Source organism: Amblyomma americanum, chromosome 9, assembly GCF_052857255.1.
Source record: "Amblyomma americanum isolate KBUSLIRL-KWMA chromosome 9, ASM5285725v1, whole genome shotgun sequence".
Taxonomy (NCBI): domain Eukaryota; kingdom Metazoa; phylum Arthropoda; class Arachnida; order Ixodida; family Ixodidae; genus Amblyomma; species Amblyomma americanum.
The window spans coordinates 64,997,916-65,025,273 of record NC_135505.1 but is presented as its reverse complement, the minus strand read 5'-3'; the positions used below and the strand labels follow the sequence as shown (position 1 = coordinate 65,025,273).

The 27,358-nt window shown below is 44.4% G+C and overlaps 1 protein-coding gene across 1 annotated transcript; it reads right to left on the bottom strand.

Annotated features, from left to right (window-relative positions):
- Positions 1–2,312: 2,312 nt before the first annotated feature.
- LOC144105004 (uncharacterized) lies at positions 2,313–17,578 on the bottom strand. Its single transcript, XM_077638226.1, has 5 exons — positions 17,437–17,578; positions 14,082–14,173; positions 13,281–13,356; positions 7,290–7,416; positions 2,313–2,787 (listed from the first exon to the last, which is right to left on the bottom strand). The coding sequence occupies exons 2-5, from the start codon at positions 14,150–14,152 to the stop codon at positions 2,681–2,683; spliced, it is 381 nt and encodes a 126-aa protein (XP_077494352.1). The 5' UTR covers positions 14,153–14,173; positions 17,437–17,578; the 3' UTR covers positions 2,313–2,680.
- Between the last annotated feature and the right edge of the window lie 9,780 nt (positions 17,579–27,358).

Here is a 27,358-nt window from a genome sequence, read left to right as displayed (position 1 = left end):
ATTCAAAGAGTGTACGGTGTTCACATACCCTCACATTTATCGATAAGGCACCTTTTCTATTCCTGTAGACTTCAGCGTCAACCCCACCGGGCCTTTTGATGGGCACATGGGTGCAGTCAATGCATCCCGTGACGCCGAGAAACCCAACGATCTCATAAATGTTCGTCATTACTGCCCTTGCTCCCGTTGAGCTCGTTACGTTCACGTACTTAGAGAACAGACGCACACATATTAGTTATGTCATCACCCAAATGCTTCTGCTGACTGCAGTCTGCGACACATTCACAAGATCCCCAACACAGTCTGCATGGCACTGGTCCCATAAAAGCGGAGAGCAATGAGCAGCTTGAGTGCGGGTAACAGCGGAGCTCCTCTGTTGTCTGCCTTGCCCCTAATTTGCAGCTCCGCCAGTAAGAATAGCACAGCTTCTTTGGAGAAGCGGTAGCGTGCTAAAAACTCGTGGTCCTTGTAGAGCTCTAATGGGTTGAGGCGATCTGCGAGACTCCGCAGCCGAGGCGACACCGGAGGTCTATAAACATCGCCGTGCAGAAGTGCAGCTGCGCGGCATAGAAACCTTCGGTAGGCTTGGAAACTGCCGTCGTCAGAGACATACGCGCGTGATAGCATTGTCATGAACTCACGAAGCAAATTTGATGAAAATCACGTGCCACAGGAAGACTGAGTCGAGCACTTCGCGACTGCTCGGCTGGACGGCTGTTTTCGCTACGCGCGCACAGCTCCTGAGGGCCGTGTGCATACGAGCTGCGCGCGGTACTGCGTGCAGACCCTTGATGGAAAGACCCCCTTCAGGTAAAGGAGCGGGGTTAGGAAGCATGAAGGTAGCATGCCGGCTCCCTTAGCATGAGGAAGCACCAAGGAAGCCCTAACTTAGGGCCCCTTAGTAAGGGACATTTCAGAATTGACATACAGTCGCCTTACGGCGCATGAGGCGCCCTTAGTAATTTAAGGAGAGTTTTAGAATCCGGGCGTAAGTATGGATGGGAGGAGGCGGTCAAAACAAAGAAAGCTGTGAGGCCAAAGACTTGGGGAGGGTGAGGAAGAGGCTAAGGCTGTCAGACACGATGTCGCACGGTGGGGAAGTGACCAGTGGCACATTTAAATCACCCCAAACATAAACAACTGCACAAAAGGAAACCTACCCCCAGTATACGCTCAGGGACTTCGCTCTTCAACTCAACCAAAAATGTCGTCATTGACCGCCTCTCCAAAGTGTGACAAAGTGACTAACAGCCTTGCCCCCTTCCTCCCTCCATGCCTTTCGCATCATAGCTTTCAATCCTTTGACCTCCTCATATCCTCCACACTTAGACACTGGCTATTGACCCTCATTCACCCCTGATCAAGGAGCCAAGGCGGCTTCGGAATGTTGGGTTAAAACGAAAGTTTTTGGTTGGAGAAATGCAGTTTATTATACATGACTGCCACGTTCCGACAAGTGTTATAAAAAAGATGTAGAAGAAGGTATTTAAATAAAAATTGGCTGCGGTTTAGCTCTGGTTATCTCTAAATTATTTGCGAAAGCTTCGTTCACTCGGCACGTACTCTACACAGAATCTTAATCCGGTGCTCTCGAGAACTCAAACCGGTCTCTTTCACAGTTGAAGAGTCAGCCCAGGACACGGCACGACTTCATCTAGCTGCATCTTTGTTACGACGCTTCTCGAGTCGTGCGGCGCGTTCTTCTGGCGTCTCAAGAGCACACTGTCTCTTCCTCGCTTCGTTCTGTCGTTGTTGCAAATCTTTCGCGCTCTCCATAACGACTACAAAAATTGGAGGGCACTTAAGATTCGTCTTTAAAAGTTAGACGCGACAGCTTGTCGCAGCATTGCCGAGGAGTACACGGAACGCCATCGCCCGTTCGGCTCGACGCGTGGACCATTGGACAATTTAAGGAACGGACGCCTGTTTCACATATCTCGGCAGACACACGAACCGGGCTGTAAGGAAACGAAAATGAAATGAACAATTGCTTTTAAGGAATGGAAATGATGCCAGTCTCACATTTCCCCCTGGACACTCGGATCGCGTCGTAAGAGAAGGAAAAACCAATCGGTAAATCAATAAATCACTCAGTCAATTATTCAATTAAACAATCGATCAATAAATCGATCAAACTCGATCACTAAATCAATCAATGATCAACCAATCGATCGATCGATCAATCAATCAATCCTCCAGTCAATCCATCAATCAATCCACCAATCAATCTTTAACGATGTCACGTTGAAATATCTCTCCTTACGGCATCATTCAGGTCCCAGTCAAAACACATTACAGGATTCTAAGACAGAAAATTTCTGTACTCTGCAGTCTTGTATTTTGGGCATGTCTTGTGTAGTCTGTCTTGTCTTCTGTAGTCTTGTCCTTTGTAGTCTGTCCTGCCTTGTGTAGTCTGTCTTGAATTCTGTAGTCTGCCTTGTCTTCTGTAGTTTGCCTTGTCTGTAGTGTGTCTTGTGTAGTGCTCGTACACTGTGTCGCAGTCCTTACTGTGTCACCTGTCAATTAACACAGGATTTGCGTATTCTGGAGTAAACAATGCACAAAAATGTACAGCCTGTTAGTGGTCGCCTGTCAATTAACACACGCTTTGTGCATTCCAGAGTAATTCATGTACAAAACCACTAGAATTGAAATGAAAATGGTCAATTTTTATTTACTGTTATGTGCATTTTCTCGAGCTTGCTGATGCACGCTGTCCAGCGTTGTACTGGCCGCATGTTCCTACATGCATCGCCCATGAGCCAAGAAAAGTAATCTTTGTCTCGGCTGAAAAAAGAAAAATTAGGGATCACCACAGCTACCCACACGAAAAGAATGTGAAAGCGTTGTCGCCTCCTGGACACAGGTTGCCTTGCAAATTTGGCGCCATGTTTGTTTTCTCGTTCACTTGATTGGCTATCGATTAACTATTATTTTACCCTCATTTCATCCAAGCAAACATTTTGAGTTTTCAAATTTTCCGCCATGCATCGTTCCCGCCCACTCACTAAATAACCGCCCAGTCTAATTACCCGTTCATTGCCTTTTGCTTCTCATTATTTACCTAAGTGTCTCTAATTTATCATGCTTTCTCTATCTCCTGGTTATGTATCGGACACTTATCACTGGTCAGGTGATTGCCCATTTCGAGTTTTCAAACTGGGTACTAAGCTTTGGCTTTGTCCATACTTCCAGTTATTCAAATTTGGCGCTACGCTGTAGCTCCACCTACTTTCAGCATTTTCAAATTTCGCGGCACTTTTCCTCTACCCCGGCCACTTTTTGGACATTTTTGGCTGTAATTATTTATCCGCTTAGTAAATTTTTTCGAACAGCATCCTCACATTACCCTCGTCCAATTACAGCCACTCGTATGACGCTATCTCTTCTGAGTTGTCCATAAGTGCTGCGGAAACGATCCCCGGAAACATAGCCAAGTAAAGTTCTCGCTTAATTTATTTAAAATGTTTTAACGCTGAAAATTGCTCACGACTGGGCGAATTGGTACTGCCTCACCTTAAAACCAGCCAGAAGACACAACACACGAGAAGACAAGAGCTCAAGAAGAGGCTGGACTAACAAAAATTTAATCGTAGGAAAGCCGCAAAAGAAGACCCGTGAAGAGATACGGGCGCACTATACCCCAAAGCAGTGAAAAGGTGTAATGCTATGAAATGTCACTGACATAATGAATCACCTAAAAAGGCAAATTCCTTACGGTGAAGGTTTACCGAAAGCTTAGCCACACGTGTCCTTAGCATTACCGATATAGTAAGCCTCAACTATCTACCGATAGATTTCTCTCTTCCGTAAGCCACTGATGTGTCGTGGAAATTAGGCGTGCAAAGAGACAGGTCATCCTCAGATTTTCATTGACAAAATTTCCTGTGCAGTGCCAGATTAGAATTTGCGTTCCCCCTATAGAGTGAAATTGCTCAGTCAGATGTAAATTCAGATATCTGCCTGTCTGCCTATAGTAGTTCCAGTCATAAGGCAGTGGGACGCAAATGACTTCATTACTTTTGCAAGTAGTGAACCTTTTTTATGTGACACTCTCCATTGTGGGCGATTACGCATAGTTTTATCAAGCCTTTTTTTAATGGCGGATCAAAGCCCTCCTGTTTTGCACTTCGCTGTTAAGACAACCGCCACAATATGATTTACCGCGACTTTCTTGAGACTGTGTGAAATACTGTGAAGGTAAGGTATATCAGCATCATCCGAGAATGTGTTCCTTACCCACGAGCTAGTGAAAAGGAGCTCTGAGAGGTTGGTGAGATGGGCAAGTGGGAACCCAGCTGCCATTAGCTTGGAAACCTGCTACAAGAATGCGTCCTCAGCACTGTGGTGACATGACTTATGTAAAGCTGATGTTATGCAAGCGATTGCACACAAATCAAGTGTTTACTTCTTCACTGACCTTCGCCAGTGACAAGTACACCTCTTCACCATCCTTCCCCAGCCACGAGTGGTCCGACTCGTAGCTAAAGAGAGCCTTCCCCGATCTTGGGCTGTAGCCCCTACAAACGTGGTCATCCCACAAAGCGCAGGTCAGAATCAAGACACTGCTAACGATTCTGCTTAGACAATTCTGATGTAAAAAACAAACCTTTACCACATGCCTTAAAGACACCTAAAACATCTTGTGCCAACCTATCTGAGCCCTCCATGTCCAGGAAATTTAGGTAGTCATGAACATAACAAAATGCTACTATGCTGAGGTGTTCCAAACAGGGCTCTAATGCCTTATCAACTTTAGACGAAAAAATGTTGCCGAGAAAAGGTACGACATGGCTGTAAATACCGCCCTGCTAACTGAGAAACGCGGATTTGCAGTAAAAGGACAAAACCCGCCGCGGTGGCTCAGTGGGAAGGGCGCTCGGCTACTGATCCGGAGTTCCCGGGTTCAAACCCGACCGCGGCTGCTGTGTTTTTATAAAGGCAAAACGCTACGGCACCCGTGTGCTGTGCGATGTCAGTGCACGATTAAGATCCCCAGGTGGTCGAAATTATTCCGGAGCCCTTCATTACGGAACCTACCTCTCCCTTTCTTCTTTCAGTTCCTCCTTTACCCCTTCCATTACAGCGCCATTCAGGTGTCTAATGATATATGAGACCGAGACTGCGCCATTTCTGTTCCAGAAAAACCAATCATTATTATTAAAAGGACAACAGCCCCATAAAGCTAGCAACCGAAATCACGCAATAATCTGTAAAAGCATGTTCATTGTTCACCTTGATGCAGTCTTGCACATGCCTCAGAAGTCTATCATGTGACAATGAATAGTACAGGCCCTTCATGCAATGCTCACTACAGAGCGCCTGCCCAGGTTGCTGTCCACAAGAAACTAGAACTCCACAGAACTCCATTTTCGTGAGTTAGGAATGTGGTATTTACATCAGAAATCAGGCGTATGCAGAGGGTGCCTCGTCGCACCTTTCCTCCGCGACATTTTTCTGTCCAGAGTCGATACCTCATCAGAACCCTGTTTGGAATTCCTCGGCATAGTAGCATTTCGTTATGTTGTTAGCTTGCTGATTTTCTTGCACAAGGAGGGCTCAGATAAGCTGGCGCAAGACGTTTTAGAAATCTTTAGGCATGCGGTCAAAGCCTATCTTTTACGTCCGAATTTCACTAAGCACAACCGTTTGCAGTTTCTTGCTATAGACCTGTGCTTTGCGGATGACCACATGTGTTGTCGCCACAGCCCAAGATCGGGAAAACCTCTTAGCTAAGAGTCGAACCACTAGAGGCTGGCGAAGGACGGGTTGGCAATCGCATGCATCACGACCGCTTTACGGAAGTCATGCAATCACAGTGTTGAGAATGCATTCTCGAAGCAAGTTTCCAAGCCAATGGCACCTGGGTTCCCACTTTTCCATCCCGCGTACCTGTCAGAGTGTGTTTTCACTCGCTCGAGGGAAAGGAACAATACTCGCATGATGCTGGCGTAGTTGAGCAGCACAAAAAGGCGGCCTCCATATTTTACCTCCACAGCATTTCGCTCCGTCTCAAGAATGTTGCACCAAAGTATGATTTTGCTGTTGTCTTGACAGCTAAAAGACAGGTACGAGCCCTTTGCGCCACCGTTCCAACTAGTATTCATACAACTACGGGCGATCGTCCAGTGACAGAAAAAATTGTTCATCACTTGTAAAAGTAAAAGGGCTTTTTGTTCTCCACTGCCTTGTAGTTGAAGCTACTATGGGAAGACATACACAGGTCTGAATGTTTGTCTGGCTGAGAGCACTTTTACTGTATAGAGGGGAAGGCGAATTTTTACTTGACACTCCCCGTTGAATCTCATGAATGCAATCGGAGGACGTCTTGTCTCTTTGCACGCCTGATTTCCGCGGCACATCAGTGGTTTAGTGAGGTGATAAATCTGTCCTGATATAGTTGAGACTGACTACATCGGTAAGGCTAAGGAAATGTGCATGGCTAAACTGTCGGTGAACCTTCACTGTAATGAATTTGTTTTTTTAGATGGTTTACTAGTACGCCAGTGCCTTTCGATTGTTTTTTGCCCTCTCACTGCTTTGGGTTTTTGCGCGCGTGCTTCTCTTTGCAGGTCTTCGTTTGCCGCTTTCCTTCAATAAAATTTCAGTTGTTAGACCACATCGTCTTGTGCTCATCTCTTCTCCTGTGTTGTCTTCCGGCTTGTTTTTAGATGTAATACTGAATGCCGGAAGACGGCCATTTTAACGTCAAGCGCACTTATAATGGCCACAGCTATAATGAATGTTCATTCATTACAAAAATAGTGCTTACTTTAATAATTTATGCATGAAGTACTGCATCACAATAAAAAAGGACTAACCCTCATGGCCAAACTGCCATTACAGCAAACAAGGGGCAAGGTAAACCTGCTCCACATGCAAAAGCTTGCACTTCAGGCCAATGCAGAAATCAGATCAGATTACTTCACAAACTCCATGACACTGCCACGGAAAGAATGTGACAACCAATAAAAAGCAACAAAAAAGCGAGCTGTAGGTAGCAGTCAATCTCATGCAAACGAGCTACAAGATCAGGCCAACAAAGACCTGGAATGAGAAATTTGACAAAAGGCAACAACAAGCACGTATTTTTTTCAAATTTTCACAACATATTGAGCCCTTTAAATGGCAAATACTTTCCTGAAAAAAAAAACATATCGGAAGCGGAAATTTTTTTCGGCAATAAATTTTTTTCATGTACTTCATTGTTCTTGAAGCATGGGCAGATGCAGAGAAGTCAGTTTAATGCATGCATCCCTAAGCAATGCAATGCCAAAAACTGTACTTACAGAAATAGCTTGTCTTACTGAGTTGATACCACTGGCCATTCAATTTCCGGGTCTGCTCCAGGTCCCTGGCACAAATCACACGCAACTTGGTGGCTTGCACAACTTCCATGCAACTCTTGGTTTTTAGCTGGAAAAAAATTGAGGGATCAGCGAGATATCAAATTTATATGCATTGCTTCTTTTCAGTTTCAATGACCGACTAAGAAAAAAAGAGCGTTTTCTGTGAGCGCAACTATTTTTTCACACTAGCTTTCTACAGTAAACCACGTTTATCGTGAACTCGTTAAAACTGACTTGCTGCACAGTCCCAGCACTACTGTGTATAGTTCTATGGTTTCAAATGCTTGTTAGCTCTGAGTCCTTGGCCTTGGATTGGTTAATGCAGAAAACCTCGGAAAGGGCAACCATTGGTTCGAGCTTTAGCCATAGGTATTGAGAAGCTTAGTCGTACTGTGGGAGAACTTTTGGCTGGGCGACACAGTAACAAATGCTGCTCCAGTTACTTTCACTCCATTGCAAAAAACTCGCACAGCAGGCACCTGTCCTCTATTTTGCAGTTCGGAAACAATCACTTTGCGGAAACAATCACTGAAATTCAGGCACACATAACAAATGCACACCTACCTTCCAACATGGCTTCATAATTATGGGTATAATTATTGCGTATAAATACCAGTCAGTACATCCAGTTTTCAATTTATCCAGAAATATTAAGCAACACGTAAACAATAAGCATTAAGAGATAAATAAAGTAACGAGAACTGTTTAAAAATTTGTTAGAAGAAATATCTGACATCCACTACACTCCGGCAGTTTTTCAGCTCTGTGCACCTTCAAACCACACTTTCTTACAGGCACATTTGCGCAAAGATTGGGTTGAATCTGATCTTTAGGAATCTTTCTGGAATGCAACAGTAGGGAGAAACCAGGTTTTACTCAGAAATGTAGGGCCCTACACATTGCATCACATGCCCAAATGGGTGGACTTGAGTCGCCTCTTCTTAAGTCTCCATTTTCCAGTCCTACACAAGCTGCGTGACCTCTGTCTGCTACTGGTCAAATTTCACTATTCTACAAGACTCAAGGCCTCCCACTGCTTTTCTCACTCTTGGAATCCAGCAGTCCTAGTAGATCATCAGCTGTTTATTTATTTATTTAGATTTCTGCAGCGCCACGAAGGCAAAACTGCAGGAAGAATACATACGTACACAATAAATCCTATAGCATGTGCCAACCTTTTGTACAGGATGGGAAAGAATCTATGGCAGATGATAAAAAAGAGCGTCAACCGCACATTCACATCAGTCAAATGTTCAAAGAAGGACAAGGAGAGGAAAGCAGAAAACAGCAGCTCAGCATGCGTGCACATCACAAATCCGAAAATAGCGCTCTGAACTTTGCCTCGGACTGGCATTCAATGATATATTGAGGTAGCTTACAACATTCATTGATGGCATGCGGAAAGAAAAACAGTTTGAACACAATAGTACAGCATTTTATCTCATGTATTTTCTAGCCATGGTTGTGCCTTCTGGATACCAAATGAGGTGGCAGCAAATAAGTTTCGGGGTTAATAATAGTTTCCTTGAAATAAATGCGGCAAAGGAATTCACTATATGCCTAAACGGTGCTCCTCCAGAGAGTCTCGGTTGAGGTCCTGCTTGATACTGTTATTTGAATAATTAAAAATATATTTGTTGGTGACAAACCACACCGCATGATTCCGAACGCGTCCCAGCATATCACAATAGGCTCGGACGAGAGGATCCCAGACTGCATAGGCATACTTCATAATTGGCCTGATGTTAGTGAAGTATAAATGTTCCTTAACATACTGAGGAGCGTCCCAAAATTTTATTTCTAAAAATTCTGCATTCTTGATGCATCTGGCAAACTATATTTTCTGCTTTATCGTTATCTTCATTTTAGCACTGCACTCTCCACAACAAAACTGCTGGATGTTGTACGATCAGCGCATTTGTGTGGCGTGCAAGTGGCTTTTATCAGTACGAATAGGTGTAAGTATAGCTTAGTCAATTTTCCATGCCACAACTACAGCTGCAGCCAGATATCATTTTGTGGAGAAGCACAATGGCCCGCAATTTTACAGTGGTGAAGTGTGCAGCATTTTTTTCAAACATGAGTGAGAAGGGAAGACTATGTTGCATGAAAAGAAAGTAATGACAAGCATACTGGAGTTTGCAAGAATACCCTGTGGACATTACGAAACACTGCCACCCTTGCTTTATTTTTGCCAGCTAACAATCTATAAATCACCTGCAAACACTTTGGTTCATAAAAACAAGCTGCCGTGCACTCATTTGAGGACAGTGGACTTTCCCTCAAGCAAAACTTGAATACATGAATGTCGCACTATACTATGCAGATCTAATTGGAGTGAAGATTTGCTGTATATTCTAGTGAGTCAGTGCATCACAGCGAAGGTTCTGAAAACAAATGCAAGTTTATGAGCCTCACAAGTGCATGAGCTTGCATAATTTGTGCATGTAACTGAGAAGTTTGCCTTGAGAAGATGTTTACCGCTGCAGGTCACAGCACCTCTGTGCCAGGTAGCCCATTACAAAAGAAGTCTGCATAGATAGCATAATAGTAATGTAAGTATGGTTGAATATAAAAGAGACTATATTTGAATATAGAACTTACTATTCAGGCCATAGCTCTTGGATCTAAGATTCACATATTTCTGCCTAATAATATACTGCAGATATAACTAACAAAGCAATAGAGCAAGAGAGAGTTTTTCTAGTGAAATGAAAAACAATATTTAGCTGGCATTCAAAACAACTGACCTGCTACTCAGAGAGGAAGGGGGAAAATAGAGGCAAAGATGAAGGAAAAGAGGTGCAGAAAATTGTTGATGTTTAGAAAGTAATTATAAATTTACAAAAAATTTCAGAAATTATGTAGCCAATAAATTTGCTTGGTTTTACGAGGTTCAAAACTACAAAGCGGTGCAGGCTATGTTAGATATTAGAGAAATGGATAAATCTTTAAGTATGCTAACATTACAGTTTCTGCACCTCTAGCATTTCGTCTGCATCAAACCTCGACCCTTGCAGCAGGAATTGAACCTGCATCTTTTGGTTGAGCAGCTGAGTACCATTACCGCGGATCCCATCTGGGGTGGCATGCTTAGTTTAGTTTATTTGGGTTTAACAAACCAAAGTTACTAAGGCTATTAGGAACGTTGTATTGATGGGGTGACATGCAAAAAAGTGGTGACTAACAGGCTTTACAAAGTTCACTACAGAGTGAGCATTGATGAGGTTTTAGTTTTTATATTCTATTTGAGATTTCAGCTCAGATTTTGATTCGAATTTATTGCACACTCACGGAACTCTCTCCTCCATTTCTTAGCATTAACCGCGTGATTTTTCTTTGAGTGGTTCACCGCACTATTCGCTATTTTAAACATTTAAGTGCACCACTTTTTGCCCGACAAATTTGCAGCAGCGACGCAGTTTAAAATTTTTCCTATTGAGAATACTCCAAGGTGCTGTTTGTAACTTCTGCGTGCATGCCAAAGGCCTTCAACCCTAGTCTACTTGCAACCATTTCTCTCAAATGCTCTGCATTTGTGCGTGACCTGGCTCAGAGGTGCAGATGACCTGGCCTAGATGTACTCTGTTACCACTTGCACTACGTCACTGCCTATTGTAAAATGTTCTCTTTCCAGGTTGTTGAGTATTTTAGCTCTTTTCATTTGCGCACTGAGTATTTATATCATCAGTCATGAATTAAAATTCCTCATCACTGATAATACAGCAATAACATCACGAAATCAGATGTAACTACGCCGTTCTCCACAAGTCTGCGTTTCCCAAACCAGTTCATTGCTAGACAGATAGGGTCACCTCATCTAGCATTGTCACATCTAGTTCACTCTATGTATTCTGTGCAGTAAGCAACCACTAAATTCAGGTCACTGCTGCCAAAAATACACTAATGACAAACTTCATACGCTAGGACTTAAGAATTCGCTTTTTACAATCATTATCACACAGACGTACTCACTAGGCTTTCTCTTCACAGAAGGAGGCTGGCACTGTAATGTGGTGTTTATTTCTAGTCAGTGTTCACACATGAACACATGCAATGTATTTCGTTATTCTTTCCGCTTGACATACTGACAAAGACGATAGAGGATACTCAGTTTGTTGTCTCGTCGGTGAGAAGATTTCGCTCGGCAGCTTTCTGCCAAGCCTTGGCTTGGCGCCTTTCAGTCTCTCGTCAGCATCGCTTGTTACAAAGCCTTTCACACCACTCAATACCTAGCCATCATTAGTGCTGCTGTAGTCCTTCTAGAGTGACCACAGAGGTTTTATGTGTGTGACCGACTGGTGCTATGACAACAGATTCTGCTAGCAAGCCCACAGGACCCCATCAGCATCAGTAGCAAGCAGTGACTGTTGAGAGGCGATTTCAACGACGTTTCAATATTTGAGGCTGCACCCCTGGTTTTATTTTAATGTGGGTGAAAGTTTGAAGTGACTCCTAGGTAGGCCAATATTATGTTGCACTCAGTCCCTCTGATTGAAACTTTCTAGAAGGTGCCTGTTTACGACTTTAAAAAAATTAAAATTGTGTTTAAAATTCGGTACCCCTCTCCTCTAAACAGCAAGAGCACAGCTGCTCATGCAAGAAACAGAAACATAGATATCTTGACTAAACCGGAAAAAGAGGAAGTGCAATGCATGTGTAATGCAGAGAAGATATAAGCAATACCACACTGAAACACTGGATGATTCCAAGAGTAGGTAAATGCACGAATGGGTGGAAATCAGGTGGCCAAATAATATTAGGAAAATTGCGGAAAAAGGGTGGTAGCAGGTAGCACAGGATACGGTTACCTAAGATGAACTGGAGAACCATTGTTCCGCACTAATTTTAACGGCAGATTCACACTACAGACAAAATCACTATCTCCAGGAACGGGCTGCGCATCATGTGACTCAATGTCAACCACCATTGCAAAGGCACCAGCACCGTGGACTGCATATGAGGAAAAGGAGACATTTTTGCTCTCAGCTTTGAGCAGCAGTTAGCTGCGCGTTTAAGAACAAGCCTAAAGTACGGCAACATTGGCACTTCGTTTTCCTTACATGAGGGTGCTCATGAGCGTGCAAGTCCCATGTTTGCTTTGCACCAAATGTGTTAATTGCGAGATATGTTTAACTAAAGAGGGGCATCTAACAAGGGCGTCAGCCCTCCGCTATGGCACTTCTTTAAATCTCTTTTATATCCCTCTTTTACTTCACGGTTCAAGTGTCCACCAAAATGTGAGAAAGTTACTCTTAAATTACCTTCAACTCATTTTAAAATTTTTCAGATTCAGTTTCACGAAGGTAGAGGTACAAACTGCAGTATAACCATATGCTGTGGCAATAAACCAGCAAAAAATCTGTGTTGACAGCAGCTTTCCCACTGCATTGCAAGGATGCTATGCCATACAAGGACTGGTGTCATCATGCAATGTTACATTACTCACTGACAATTTGGTCTCTGTATCAGAAATACTGGTAAACTATCATTTTAGAGCACAATGTTTTTAATGGATAAATGAACACATAGGTCCTTTTCGAGGACACATATGCATAACAGGCAACAGGTGTACAGTGTCAAATCACCTTTATGTTGACAGCAGCTGCGTCAAGAGCTACATGAGCGGTTATATTTTGTACAAGTCTACAGGTCGTGTAAATATCAGCTGAGGTACTGCTGTGAAGTGCATGTAGAGTTTGCATGCATTTCTAAACCTAGTTTCAAGCCTATGTTGAAAATATTTTTCTAAATAGGCAGCTAAAATATGCATCACTGACAAGTCTACAGGTCGTGTAAATATCAGCTGAGGTACTGCTGTGAAGTGCATGTAGAGTTTGCATGCATTTCTAAACCTAGTTTCAAGCCTATGTTGAAAATATTTTTCTAAATAGGCAGCTAAAATATGCATCACTGAAAAAGAATAAGTACCATGAACGCCTCATGAGGGATTGCACAGACGAAGGCAGGAAGCACGCATGTCCCAATAGATGCTGGCAGCTGGCAACTGCAAATAAATACATCAACAGTGACAGCTGTCAGTGGCTGTAGCAATGCCATGAATGACAAGAGAGGAAATTGTCTACTGCTTTAAGAACTAACTTTGGACGTAAAAAGTAAAAAAAAACGATGAGCTAGCCAATGACGAAAGAAATGAACTGATTTTATGTAATGCACCCATTTACATTCTTTGCGAAGAGTCACAATGTCTGCCACAACCACACTGAAATATGAGCTGGCTGAAATAGTGCACATCAATTTGAATAATATATGCGCAGGTTTTCATTAATTCCTGTCATTGTGCCTTGCTCCAATGTCTAGCTAGGTATTAAACTGAACGTTGCGACCAGTCTGCCTTGGATAAATGAGAAGAGAGAATGAAAAAAGCATGCCTTCACTACCAAGAAGCTTGATATCTCACAGCATAGCTTAGCATTACACAAAAATTGGTAGTGCATTTAAAAAATCTACATACAACATACAATCTACATACAAGTCTACGCGGGCTAAAACTACGGAACGGGCACTTAGTTCTGCTTCAACGTTTTTCTCCGGCTGAAGAGAGCGCTCACGAACAAAGGATTTTTTTTCAAATCCTATTATTTACTAGGTGCCAGGTGGTCACGGAAACTTTCCGAGTGTGAATCTTACGGTTTCGTAATTATGAACCGTTTTCTGGGACCTAGAAAAAGACGCCACTAGCCGACAAAATAGAAGTAGAAGCAAACTCACCGAAGAGTTTCAGCCACAGGCGCTCTAATCCCAGGCTGGGTCAGAAATCGCATTCTGCCCAGGTACCACATCCAGAAATAAAAACGCCGATCCTGTAAAAATGGCCAAAAATAAGGGTTGACCTAATAAGCCACTGCTATAATTTCCCCCACAACACTTCTGTGAGTCAATTGTAGGGAGCAGGGCTGGGGTGTGTGGGTAGATAGGCAGTATTTAGGGGTGGATATATTGTCACCCAATTGGTATGGCTATGATCGTAAGAGCACGGAGAGGGTATTATTCTTAACACGCCTCCAGTGGTGAAGCACGTTGAAAAACCTCGCCCACTTTTGGCAGTAATCTTAATCGACGTCAAATGTTTGGCAAAGGGCACTGTAGGCGTGAAGTTTTCAAATTTCAAAGGGCCCTGAATACGTAGCCGGTATGGCTATTCTTTGACATATCAGTCACAATACTCATAATGTATGGTTTATGGGGTTTCACGTTCGAAATTGAGTAAGGCTATGAGGGTCGCCGTAGTGAAAAGTTCCGGAAATTGTGGCCACCAGGGCTTCTTTATCGTGCACTGACATCGCATAGTGCACGGACCTCGAGAACTTCGCCTCCATTGAAATTCGACCGCTGCGGCCGGGATCGGACCCGCCCATTTCCGGTCAGCAGCCGAGCCACCACGGCGGATGAGTATTGCTCAAAGCTATTTTAACAGGACCTGTGCCAAACTTGGTGCTGCGAGAACACCTCAGGATTGAATGCACCAGCTGAAAGACGTAGTTGTGCGATGAAAATTACGAGACGTTTTGGCAACTAAAGTGTTGAGAGGTGAAAGGCGGCCATTCTGTGACAACTTTCACAATGCCGTGACGACGTACGGTGGCTGTGACGTCACACCGTTCCCGTGTCTGTATCGATGTCCGCGCTATTTCGACGCAATCTGGATATTTTTGCGTATATATAAAAAACTAAGTATTCTACAGTCATCAAACTTGGCTTTTAGGTTCATTTTTTCTCCTCTATCTTAAGCATCCATTCTTTTTCTGCTATCTTTAGTTCCCGAGTTAAACGTGTGACACCCTCTGCGAACGGACGGACGACAGTATGAGCCATTAAACGCTTTCGCCTTAAAATTGGACCGTGTTACGCTGCTAGCTATGAAGATAGTGTACGCTGCTAGCCGGGATCTTTCTAGCTGTCACCTGCAGGTTGTCAATTCCTCTGCTCTCTCTGTGGCTGGTGGAGTTTCGCTCTGCTACTAATTGCCAACACGGCACCTGTCAGGTGGCGCGTTGCAGTTAACCTTTTAAACGCGATGGTAGGCAAGTGTGTCGGGTTCAGCGTCACGAAGGAGCCCATGGGCTATTAAAGGTAAAGTCACCGCAGTAGAGCAATCCGGATTAATTTCATGTGCCGGTTGTAAAACTCCGGCTCATTATGCTAATTATTGGGATCTTATACCGCATCGTGGGAGGCGGGAAACATGCATGATTTACGGCACTTAAACTTCTTTAATAGCAAAACCTGTCCCTAGAGCTGCGAAAGGGCTAACAGTCTTGCCTTCGACAATGCGGAGAGCCTGAACGCGTCTCTGCATTATTTGGATCTTGGTCCCTGAAGCTGCGAAAAGATAAACAGTCTTATCTTCGACAATGCAGATAACCTGAATGAGTCTCTGCATTATTTGGATCTTCGTGCCTAGAGCTGCAAAAGGACAAACAGTATTCAACAGTGCAGATTGAACTCGTCTCTACGTTAGTTGGATCGTTGTTATTGGAGCTGCGAAAGGACTAACAGTCTTATCCTCAAAAATGTAGATAACCTGAACGCGTCTCTGCATTACTTGCATCTTTGCCCCTAGAGCTGCGAAAGGACAGTCTTCGACAGGGCGGATATCCTGAACGCGTCTCTATGTTATTTGTATCGCTGTTGCTGGAGCTGCGAAAGGACTAACAGTCATGTCTTCGACAATGCGGATAACCTAAACGCGTCTCTGCGTTATTTGGATCTTGGCCCCTAGAGCTGCGAAAGGACAAACAGTCTTATCTTCGACAATGCAGATAACCTGAATGCGTCTCTCCATTATTTGGATCTTTGTGCCTAGAGCAGCGAAAGGACAGTCTTCGACAGTGCGGATAACCTGAATGCGTCTCTGCGTTCTTTGGATCGTTGTTGTTGGAGATGCGAAAGGACTAACAGTCTTATCTTCGACAATGCAGATAACGTGAACGAGCCTCTCCACTATTTGGATCTCTCCAGTTGTGGAGGTGCAGCAGGTCACAGGCAATTGAATTATGTCAAAGTTCACAAAATCATTTCAACGTCTATAGCCGCCAGGCGGTAACTAAGCGCGCTCCTGATATGCTTTGCAAGCTACAAAAACAGGCTCCCGAGGAACACTTTGGCAAACACCAAGTGGTACCGAGATAATTTTCCTTTAAGGAAAATAAGCACAGTGGAATTAAGTAGTAGTTCCAGGTGAATAGCGGGGATAAAGCTCGTAACGCGATATACGCAAATGGGAATACTTGTGCAAGGTGGAGTAAAAAAAATTGCAGGACTGCACTAAGTCTGCTTAGTAAGAGCATAAATGCAAAAAATTTCTCTGTCCTCTCTTTCTCCCAATTTTTCATTGTTTCTTTTTAGTTTTATGATTAGCCATTTCGTTGTTAATATCTTTATTATTATTATTATTCTCAAAAATATTGTTTCTTATGTTATGTCTATTTTTGTTATTTTATTTTGTAAGTATTCAATGTTATTTCTATTTCTATATACATCGTTTGTTGTTTCTTATGTTATTTCTATTTTTATGTTATTTTCCTTTTACATTTTCAAAGGTATTTCTATTTTTTATATACATCGTTTTTCCTCGGATCACTGACACGAAGCCTGCTTCAAGCACAGCATTCATCTATTCTCATTATTCCAATATAACTGTTTGCAATTCAACAAACAAACTTTTCCCATTTCAAGACCAGCTCACGCACTAATTAACACAATCAATCTTTTGCACATTTATCTCCGCAGAATGACATAATCATGCGGACAAAATTTCGGGCACTGATTGCACGCGACATAACCATGCAATGCTTTCGCATTAACGACTCGAAGGCGTCAGCGCACAATAGCAGGTGGGGGAAGGTAAGTACAGTGTTTGCCAAAAGTAACCAGGCTGCATGGTTTTCTTCTCATGCGAATAGCACAGCCTTCACGGCTTCCCTAAATAACAAAATGTTCTCGGAAGATGAGGGCAAGGGTTCTGCTTACCATGCAGAGATTTAGAGCTTGACGGCTGGCATAATAACTTCAATATACGAATGAGAAGCAAAGCATGCACTGCTCCAGCCGAAATTTTTCTTACCGGTTCCCTCCTTCTTTATCCCCGTCGGCAGCAGAGGCTATCCCGCTGATGGCGGGTTCAAATGCACCCACACGACGAAGGCACCACGGATCGAGCAGGCGGCCCCGTTTGCGCTCCCGACACCGGTCTTTTTTCCGGCAGTGGTCCTATAAGCAATTAATTGAAAAGAATTATGTGGGGGAAAGCTGCCGTCAAGGAAAGTGGAAGGATATCGCAGCAAAGTTGCAGCAGGTTCGTCTGGAGGTTCGGGCGTTAAGTATTGAGGAACAGGCGAGGGACAATACATGCTGTCACTCAAGACGTAATGCGCTAAATTATATGTAGCAACAAAGGAATGTTTTCATTTTCATTGTTTTCTGGTACCGCCGTCGACATTAACGACCTTTCGGACGACACTGTACCAATATCCTGTCCCGCAAACTTCGCGCACAGAGCCAAGAGCTATTTATTGTCACTATAGCATAAGGCCAATAAATATTACGTATCTATACGCGGATAATTTTTTTAACCCGGCGATGAACTGCGCTGCACACGGATTCGAACCGTGGTCCTCATGCACACGAGGCGGATGCTCTACCCTACGCCATCGCAGTACCCGCGTGCACACACAGGCAGCGTCTATACAATTTCTCTAACCGCAAATGCATACGGCTTGAGCAGACAACAAGAAACAGCGAGGTACGGAAGAACACTTTTTTTTGTGGCGCTCTCTTGATTGCCTGATGTGGTTTTTAACTTCGAAACTGCTCCAAGAGAACTTAAGACGAAGTATAGAGTTTAATGGAGAGGGCTGCATGTTTACTTTTGCATTTTGCATGTTTACTTTGCTTCTCCATGGAACGTGACAGAAAGCTCCCATTGATTTTGCATGGAGTTTGGCTCCATTAAGGGCGGCCCATTGGGACCCTCCCCACTGGGCAGAGCTCCAGCAGCCTCTAGCTGAATGTGCATCCCGATCTGTTCATCACCTGGGCCCATCAAACCCATCATGCTCGTGGCCTGTTCTTGCTGCATGTCAGCTGCGATACAGCAGCCTGCACCACCATCTTACAGAGGCGCCGAGATTTGGAGACCACCCTGCTGCTGTACAGCACCACCACCCGGGAATTGGCCTGGCAACAAGCCACCCTGGAGATCCTGCTGCTGCACTCCTTGGTGCAGAGAGCCACCCCCTTGAGGTTTCTGGCCCTTGGAGGCTACAGAGAGCATCAGATTCGATAAAATGGGTGGCAGGCTGGTAGTTTCTGGAAGCTCCCTCCAAGTGTGAGTAGTGCTGTGTTCATCCAGGGTTGTTATCATCCCGTATTAATAATTTGTGGTTTATTAGGATAAACGACCAGCCACAAACTTGCGTTGGAAAACCAGAGATATTCAAGTTGAAAAGGAAAGGTGAGGAAGCATCTTTGTATTGCGGTGATTGCCAGACACCTGAATTATGCCTCTGTACGAACCAGCCTTCGTTCCATCATTATTCGCTCTTTCGGGGTGCACCGAGTGCGTATTCTGTTTTCCGCAATTAGCAGAAAGCGCGCAGTGACTGTTCTGAAGTGCCGAATGCCTAAGGGAGAAATGTGCTTAAGAAGTACAACCTGTTGAACGACGCGGCACTTCCGGATCCGTCGTGTGCTTTTTGGCGTCTTCTACATAGACGCCACACTCCTCTGGCCCCTGGACGACATTTTCTTGCTGATATGGACACCTGTGTACGATGGAGCGCTGGTTTGGCTTGCGCGTAGACATTTTCTCTGCATTTTACAGTATGATGCTATTTGAAGGTCATCACATAACATACTCGCATTGATGTTTCTTAATGCAACTTATTTTTGGAGCAAAGATCAAAAAATAAATGATTTTAACATGCTACTTGGTTCTTGCGCCCTGCAATGTGGCATTCATTGAGAGCTAAGTTTGTACTGCTCGGCCGTAACGACTGCGATAACCATCAAATCATGTTATAGTGTACAGTAACAGCCGGCCCAAGCTAAAGCATCAACTCCCTAGCGCCAATGTTATAGGCTAAACTAAACGCTAGCTTGTAAATCACATGAGCATTAAACTTCCAGACTAGGAAACATATACGCGTTTCGCACTGAACGAACCGGATGAAGCAATTTTAACCGGAATAACGGACAATAGTCAGCGGGCTGCACGTGTTAGACATTGAATTCTTTCACTTTTGGATAATGCGCTGGTGCCGATACTCTACATGAATGCAGTTTTGGCCCGCTCGATTAGAAGCGGCACCTTACTTCTGCTAGTCATGCATAAATGCCCTTGAACAGTTCTTTTTGTGAAGATTTGTACAACTTACGCTGTATTTGGCAAGCGAGCGCATATCCGGCTGCTGTGGACTACTTGTAATTTCTGCGTTTATTTTCATCAGGGGAGAATTTCTGTAAAAGTTTATGTACAAAGGTTAACTCTTATCTATGCTTAAACCCTACCTATTACTGCTGAGCAATGTACCAAATCCGAGAGAAGAAACCACCTTACTTCAATGCATTCCGGGTGTAAAAAAAAAGTTTCCCATGAAGACCCAATAAACGCCTTTGATATGTACGTTGCAAAAAGCAAGCTTCCGCAACTGCGTTAGGCCAAACAAATTTTGAACGAAAATAAACCTTTAGTTCTTGTGCACTTCATCATCAACGATGGCTTCCCACGCGATTTGACAGAGCCCCCCATGGCGATATCCAGCAAACTCAGAATTCCTGGGAGAGGTTGAAATCCTCGAACCTTCTGCCATACCGAGCTCTCGTCGTGGGCTTCGCGGAAATTCAAATCTTACCGATGGCAACCGTGATGAGAGCAAAAATGAATCTATCGTTGAATGCTCTATGCTTGACCTTTTGTTCCGACAGCAAGGGCGGCGTTTATATCAACAGATTTTGTGAGTGGTGATTAGTCGCGCTGGTAACGTGACCGTAGGGAAGAGTGTTTATATTGTGCAATGGGTACGAACCATCTAGGGAATCTTACTATCTTAGGCTTAAGCCTTTCCTAATATGCATTTTCATTTAACTGGAAATATTTCCTCTGAGATAGTTATTTCGCCACAATTGTACAATTTATCGTCATATTACGAACAATATTGACACCAGTATCCTTGAACATGTTTTTAGCCATCATCGTCATCATCAGCCTGACTATGCCCACTGCAGGGCAAAGGCGTCTCCCATGTCTCTTCATTTAAGCTTAACATTTGCCAGATATGCCCACCGTGCCCCGCAAACTTCTTATTCTCATCCGCCCACATAACTTTCTGCCGCCCCCTGCTATGCTTGCCTTCTCTTGGAATCCACTACGTTACCCTCAAGGACCAGCGGTTATCTTGCCTTCGCGTTACATGCACTGCCCAAGCCTCTAGATTTTGACTGGGGTGTAATTATCCAGCGTTTGTTCTCTCACCCACTCGGCCCGCTTCCGGTCTCTTAACGTTACACCTATCATTTTTCTTTCCATAGCTCGCTGCGTTGTGCTTAACTTAAGCTTAACCCTTTTCGTTAGCCTCCACATTTCTGCCCAATGGAGGAGCACCGGTAAGATGCAGCTGTTGTATTGCCATTCATGATTGAGAGAACCGGCCCTTTGCACTCCAGCCCATTCTTTTTCTTCTAGTTATATCCGTCTCAAGATCCGGATCAGCAGTCACAGTCTGCCCAAAGTAGGCGTATTCCCTTACCATTTCCAGCACCTCGCTACCAATTGTGAACCGCTGTTCTCTTGCTAGACTGTTGAACATTGCGTTGTTAATTGCTACCTGACGTCACTGAAACATGTTTAGCTACTCTTCATCGTAGGAAATTAGAAATTTGTTCTAAATACGTCCGATTAGCTTCTAAGATATATCCGCGCACGTTAGCACTGCTTTAGCGCGTACTCTATCATTGTCACAACAAATAAAAACACCGCTATTAATTAGCTGTGCCCTGGGTTTTCTGCGCCGTAGATTGCACTTCCTACCCGACACATAAAGTTAGTCGAGTACCTAACCTTTGGCCATGCAAATATTGATAGTGCATCGGTGATCCAAGGAAATATAGCTTTGCTCACTTGTAATGTGAAACCCAGAAGCTTACCTCCCCTACCAGGAAACGCCACGAAAAATTTCTAACCTCTCTTTCAAAACTCCTGGCATCCGTTTCACATCGATCACATTACCAGCGATCATCTCTATAGCAGCATGAGCCACGACAAGGCCTTGTACGCCCCCGCTGCACTCACCACCTGTTGCCTCAAGTAATTTTCTGTCAGGACACTCCGGGACTCAAACGATCAATCGCTTTACGCTATGCGCCATATCAATGCCATTCAATTTGAGAATGCTGTCGAAGCAACCTTGTTGCAAAGGTGCACATCCAATGGCCACCTGCGAGATCCTGGACACAAGGTACTAATTTAACAAAATGAGTGCGTATTTTGCAGCGTACGAATCCAGATTTCTTCTGCCTTCGCCCATGGCTTGTTAAAGCTATAACTCCTGTTGCACAATGTGAGAGTACGCAAGCATGTCTCGAAGCCGAGTGGAAGTTTTGCACGACGCAGAACGCATGCAAGATGCAGAACGGAGGCCCGAGAAGAGCTACACGTATGACAAACACAAGCACGCGCGAATATATGCTCTAATGTCCCCACACATCTTTAAACACACATCAGATTACTGAAACACTAATACAAATGTCCCACTTCCCCTGCTATCATTCAGTGTGTCTTCAGTGTGTCCCGTCTCGTCTCGTCCTCTGTCTGTGTTCTTAAGCGCTGGTTTTTTATTCGGCCTATCGTTTAAACGAGCCAGTTCTCCGCCCTAACGGTAGCTCTCGCTGCCGTGCTTGCGCAAGTATTAAAATGTACAGGCACGAGAGGCAAAACAAAAAGAAGACAACAACGCACCCATCCTCGCTGCCGTCATTCGAGCCAGTGAACGTCACCTCTGCTCCCGGAGTGAGGATGGCCTCTAGGAGCCTTGCTGTCCTTCTGTACTTGCCTTACAGACACTCATACTGCGTCTTGCTTTCTCCTATGCACTTAATTACCTACAAGCGCGTTAAACGAAGGAACGCGAAATGCACTTAATTTTCGAAAGTACGGGCAGGGCATAACTGGGGCATAATGCGCATTTCCTAATCAGCACGAAGGAGCCATGAACTACACCGCTGTCGATGAGCAGAGAAGCCTTGGAGGCTCCATACGGCATCTCACAAACTTAACGATGATTAGCTCCTGTCATTTCAGTCAACCTGAAGTCTTGACTGCGGCTACCCCTGATTTGCACGTTTGGGAGCGTCGTCCTCTGCCTTCCAAAGGGCGCAGGCGTTGCCCACCACCACCGGAACACTACGCCGTAACTCAGGATTGTCAAACAAAAGAGAATGGAGCGTATGAAGAAGTTCCAGGCCTCTGTAAACAATGCAGCCTTTCTCTAAGGCGAGATTAAATGTGAAGCTAAGTCATGTGTTTTTTGTTCTCTTTTGCGCCAGTTTGAACTTAATAAATGGTGCACTTCCATCATAATGCTTTGTCATTAATAATGGGGGATGCATACTGTAAGGAAGGTTGTTGACTAATTCCGACCACCTAGGTTTTTTTTTTTATCATGCACTCTGATATTAGCTTTCGGGCGCCTTTGAGCTTCGTACGCGCATAGAACTCGAGCAACTTGCCTGTAATCAAAATGCCTGTAATCAAAATTTCTTTAATGGAACTTCAGCGACTGAAAGAGACTTTTGAACCGCCTTACATGTAAGAAATTATAGGAAAATATACTACCTATTGCGTGTGGTAAAACTTGAACCACCTGATATCAATTCTTTTGTCACATTTCTCGTCACGGGTTGTGGTTTTCCAGAGACATTGCGCTAATCGTTTTTGCCGTTTTTGTGAAATTTTAATGTGGTCCACGCGGCCGAATCTGCTCGCTGCTTTCGGAGGAAACTGGCGGCACTTTCTGAACGCCCACAACGCACAAAACAACACATTCCACAAGAAAGTTGAGAGCCTCTGGAGCCTAAGCAATCGTGGGAAACTTTTTGTGCAAAAAATACTAATCATTACTTCGCAAAAAGCGGTATTCTAACATATAGGACCACGCAGTAATGCTTTGAAATGGCCTGGACGAGGCGGATGTGCTAATCCCGCGCCAAGCGATGCCGTCGACACAGTCATTAAGTAGACATTAGTCAAGAAATAGACGATGGGGTTTAATTAAGGTACACTACACTAAGTAAAAATATAACCATTATGGCGTAGTTCTGGCTTCTCCTGCGAAGGATTTTGCTATTTGCGGCGCTAATTGTGGCGTGCTCAGATATACAACATTTGTCCGTAAAGTTTCGAGACTGATTTAATTTCTTCTCTAGAAATAATTTCTATAAACACATGCTGGCGCGTATGTGTAGCGCCATCTTTTTCGGCCAACCTGAGCTTTTTATGTTAATTGCTGTGGTAGCCGTTAGATGGCACTACATGTAGAAAAATATGTCACAAGTGGTCTGCGCATTCCACTGTGGGTGAATGTGGAGAGATGGACGTCCACCTAGAACATCGTGTAAGCATAAAATTCTTTTTGAAGCTTTGCAAGACAGCCACACAGAGGTATTGGCTTTTTCGTGACTCTTAGCGCAGTGAGACATTATCGCGGGCGCAAGTTTTCGAGTGGCACAAGAGATCCGTTTCGGGGAGAACGCCGGTGGAAAACGACACAAGGCAGGGGCGCCGTTCAACTTCACGGAATGAAAACAACGTGGGTCGGATCAGGAAAATCGTACAGCAAGACCGCACCATTACAATCCGCATGCTATCAGATGCTCTCGACATTCGTAAGACAACATGCCAACAAATTTTGCGTGAGAAGTTGGGGAAACGAAAGCTGAATGCCAGACTTATGCCGCACTCCCTCACACAAGACCAGAACGACTCGCGGGCATCAGTGAGCACTGGTTTTCACTCTGAGGCAGAGACTGATTCTGCATTCGTCGACAGCATCTTTGCTGAAGACGAAACATAGTCTTTTGATTACGATCCTCAAAGAGGCAGAGCACCGAATGGAGGTGCACAAGCTCTCCGGCGTCGGGAAAGGTGCGGCGACAGAAGACCGAAGCAAAGATGATGCTGATAGTTTTTTTCGATGCCAGAGGTGTCATACACCACGAGTTCGTCCCACAATGGCAGACGGTGAATCAGGAGTGATCAGGAATCAGGAGGCATTTTTTAATGGACTCAGCCTCGGAACTTTGCCTGATGTACTGCGACGCCGTTGTCCTGAATTATGGACATCTGGACAATGGAGCCTTCTCCACGATAACGCAAGGCCGCACACTGCTCGCAGTGTGACAAAAGTTCTCGCCATGCACAACATTGCTGTGCTTCCTTATCCGCCATACTCGCCTGACCTCTCCCCATGCGATTTTTCCTCTTTCCTCGCGTCAAGAGAGCCCTTAAAATGTCGCTAGATGGGGAGCGTGGAGGCCATTCAAGACGCCACGACAAAGGAGCTGACAACCCTGCCAAAAGAAGCGTTTTGAAACTATTTCCAAGACCTCGAGAAGCGTTGGAAGCTGTGTATAGACTGCAAGGAGACTATTTCGAAGGGTGCTGCACAACTGATTTATATGTTAAACGCATTTTTTAAAAATGAACTATACCTCGGAACTTTACGGACAAAGGTTGTAGCATGGAAATGTTTCTAACTTTTCTCCTCCTGTAAGTTTTGCCTTAAATTGATAAATTTAGAGACAACAGAAGTTGACAGCCTAAGCCCCGAGGAAAAGGATCGGGGCACTAATGTGGGGGCTCAAAGGCCAAAGCTAGCACCACCAAATCTAGAACCCTGAAAACAAGGGCTCTCACCAATGGGAGTGCCAGTTCGACCCTCACCAGGCGACAGTCGATTTCTTCCAGCTTCGCTACTTGGGGCCTTGCAGCAGCCAGGGCCGCTGCCAGTTCTTTGTTCACTTTCAGCAGGTTTCGGACCTTCCTCTTGAGGCGCGCTGTTTGCGGAAACGTGACACGGGAAACATGTCAGCTAGTTCTTTCTTTTTTTTTCTGCACGTAGTGAAGTGTCATGAGAAGTTCAGTGCTGTGCATATAGTCTGCTATAGCAATCAAAGTGCGCTACAAAGTTTCCAACGCGTTTTCGACAAGGTAACTTGCTCCTGACCGCAGTGCAACGCAACTGTTACTACAGTACTCTGGTGGAAGTTTAAAATCGCGATGTTCTCAGAGCGCTTTTTCCCCCTTTTTTCTCATCCTTTGGAAAGTTCACATATAGCGAGAAAATTTAACACTGTGCCTAGTCTCAACAAAACAGAACTTTGAATCAACCAATGGGAGGGTGATTTTCAATGGAGTTTGCACCCCTTTCCGTATGGAAGGAAAGGGGTGTACATAGTGTGCAGCAGAAAATACGTTTCGAAAATGAGAAGAGAGTTTGCAAAGCCGCCTGGAAGCATGATTTTTCGCATTGCTCAGGACTGTCACGTGAGGCAGTCACTTAACCCATACACATTTTTTAGACAGTCTATTGACTGTTCACAGACTGCTATCTATAAAGACTTTAAACTCTATAAACAAACCCTAGATAACACTCTATAGCCAATACAAATCCCGTAGACAGTCTATAGACAATGCATAGATGTATTGCCATGCACTTTTAGTAGACTTGTCTACAGACAGCCTATAGACTACAAATAGACGAATAAATATCTGTAGGAAAGAAATAGAGCCTATAAGAAGTCTATAGACTGTATATAGGCCATTTCTGTAAGGAAACAACATATGAGTCTGTCGTGCTCACCCATCCCCGCTGTAAGCCCGCCTCGAGTCGGGTCGTTCCGGAGGACTGCCTCGCACCCACGTGAAGATTGCACTTCCATGCATGTTTTCCACTGGAGGGTACAGCCGCTGCTGCTTCTGTAAAGCCGTCACAGCTAGCGCTGTCCCCTCTGGGCAAAAAAGACAAAAGCTGACTGGCCCCATCAGGACAAGAGCTATAGAGCTCTTCGGGCGCCTGCTTAGCCGAATCTTCCATTATGGGCACTATAATGACCAGCGCGTAGAGAATTTGGCAAACGTGCATATACACATCGCATATAGGAGACTGTTCTGAAGCCGTAGTACTTCCATAGGCTGCTTTACAGACCGCTCAGCCCGCCGGCCAGAAATGGCTGGTGGATCGGGCTTGATGTGAGGCACAAGCACGTGGACTCCTCGGCCAGTAGGAGACCACTCTGGAAGATTTTCCCTTTCTTTTTTTCTAATAAAAGCTGTTTCCATCCATCATACCACACTTTGGTCTGGTTAACGGGGGTTCAACGTCCGAAAGCGAGTCGGGCCATCAGGGACGCCGTAGAGAAGAGCTCCAGAAATTTCGACCATCTAGGGTGCTTTAACGTGCGCGGACATCACACTGTACACGGGCCTCTACAATTTGGCCTTCATCGAAATTCGACAGTTGTGGCCGGGATCGAACCCGCGTCTTTCGTGTCTGCAAGCCGAGCGCCATAATCACACAGCCACCTCGGTGGCGTACCACACTTTGTGGTGACCTACTAGGAGGGTAGGTAGCCATTGAAAATACTAAGTATGAGATTATAGTTTTCAGAAGGAGGAAAGAAAATGCGCCTTATTTGACTATTCAGACTGGCGAGAAACTGTATGGTAGAGTGTGTAGATTTTTCAACTGTCCCTGCAGGTGTAACAATAAATAAAAATATTTTTCCTGAAACACAAAGATAACGTGTTCGTTTGCGTTTAGGAGGCTATGTTTTCTGGCAATTAACTTAGAAACGTTTACATGTAATAAACTATTGACATATAATGCTTACATAAGGCCAGGGCTTCAATGTGCATCGATAGTATGACGAACGAGTTTTACGACTGCAATAACGTTAGTAGCAATAAAATGCAAGCTTACAGAGGAGACATA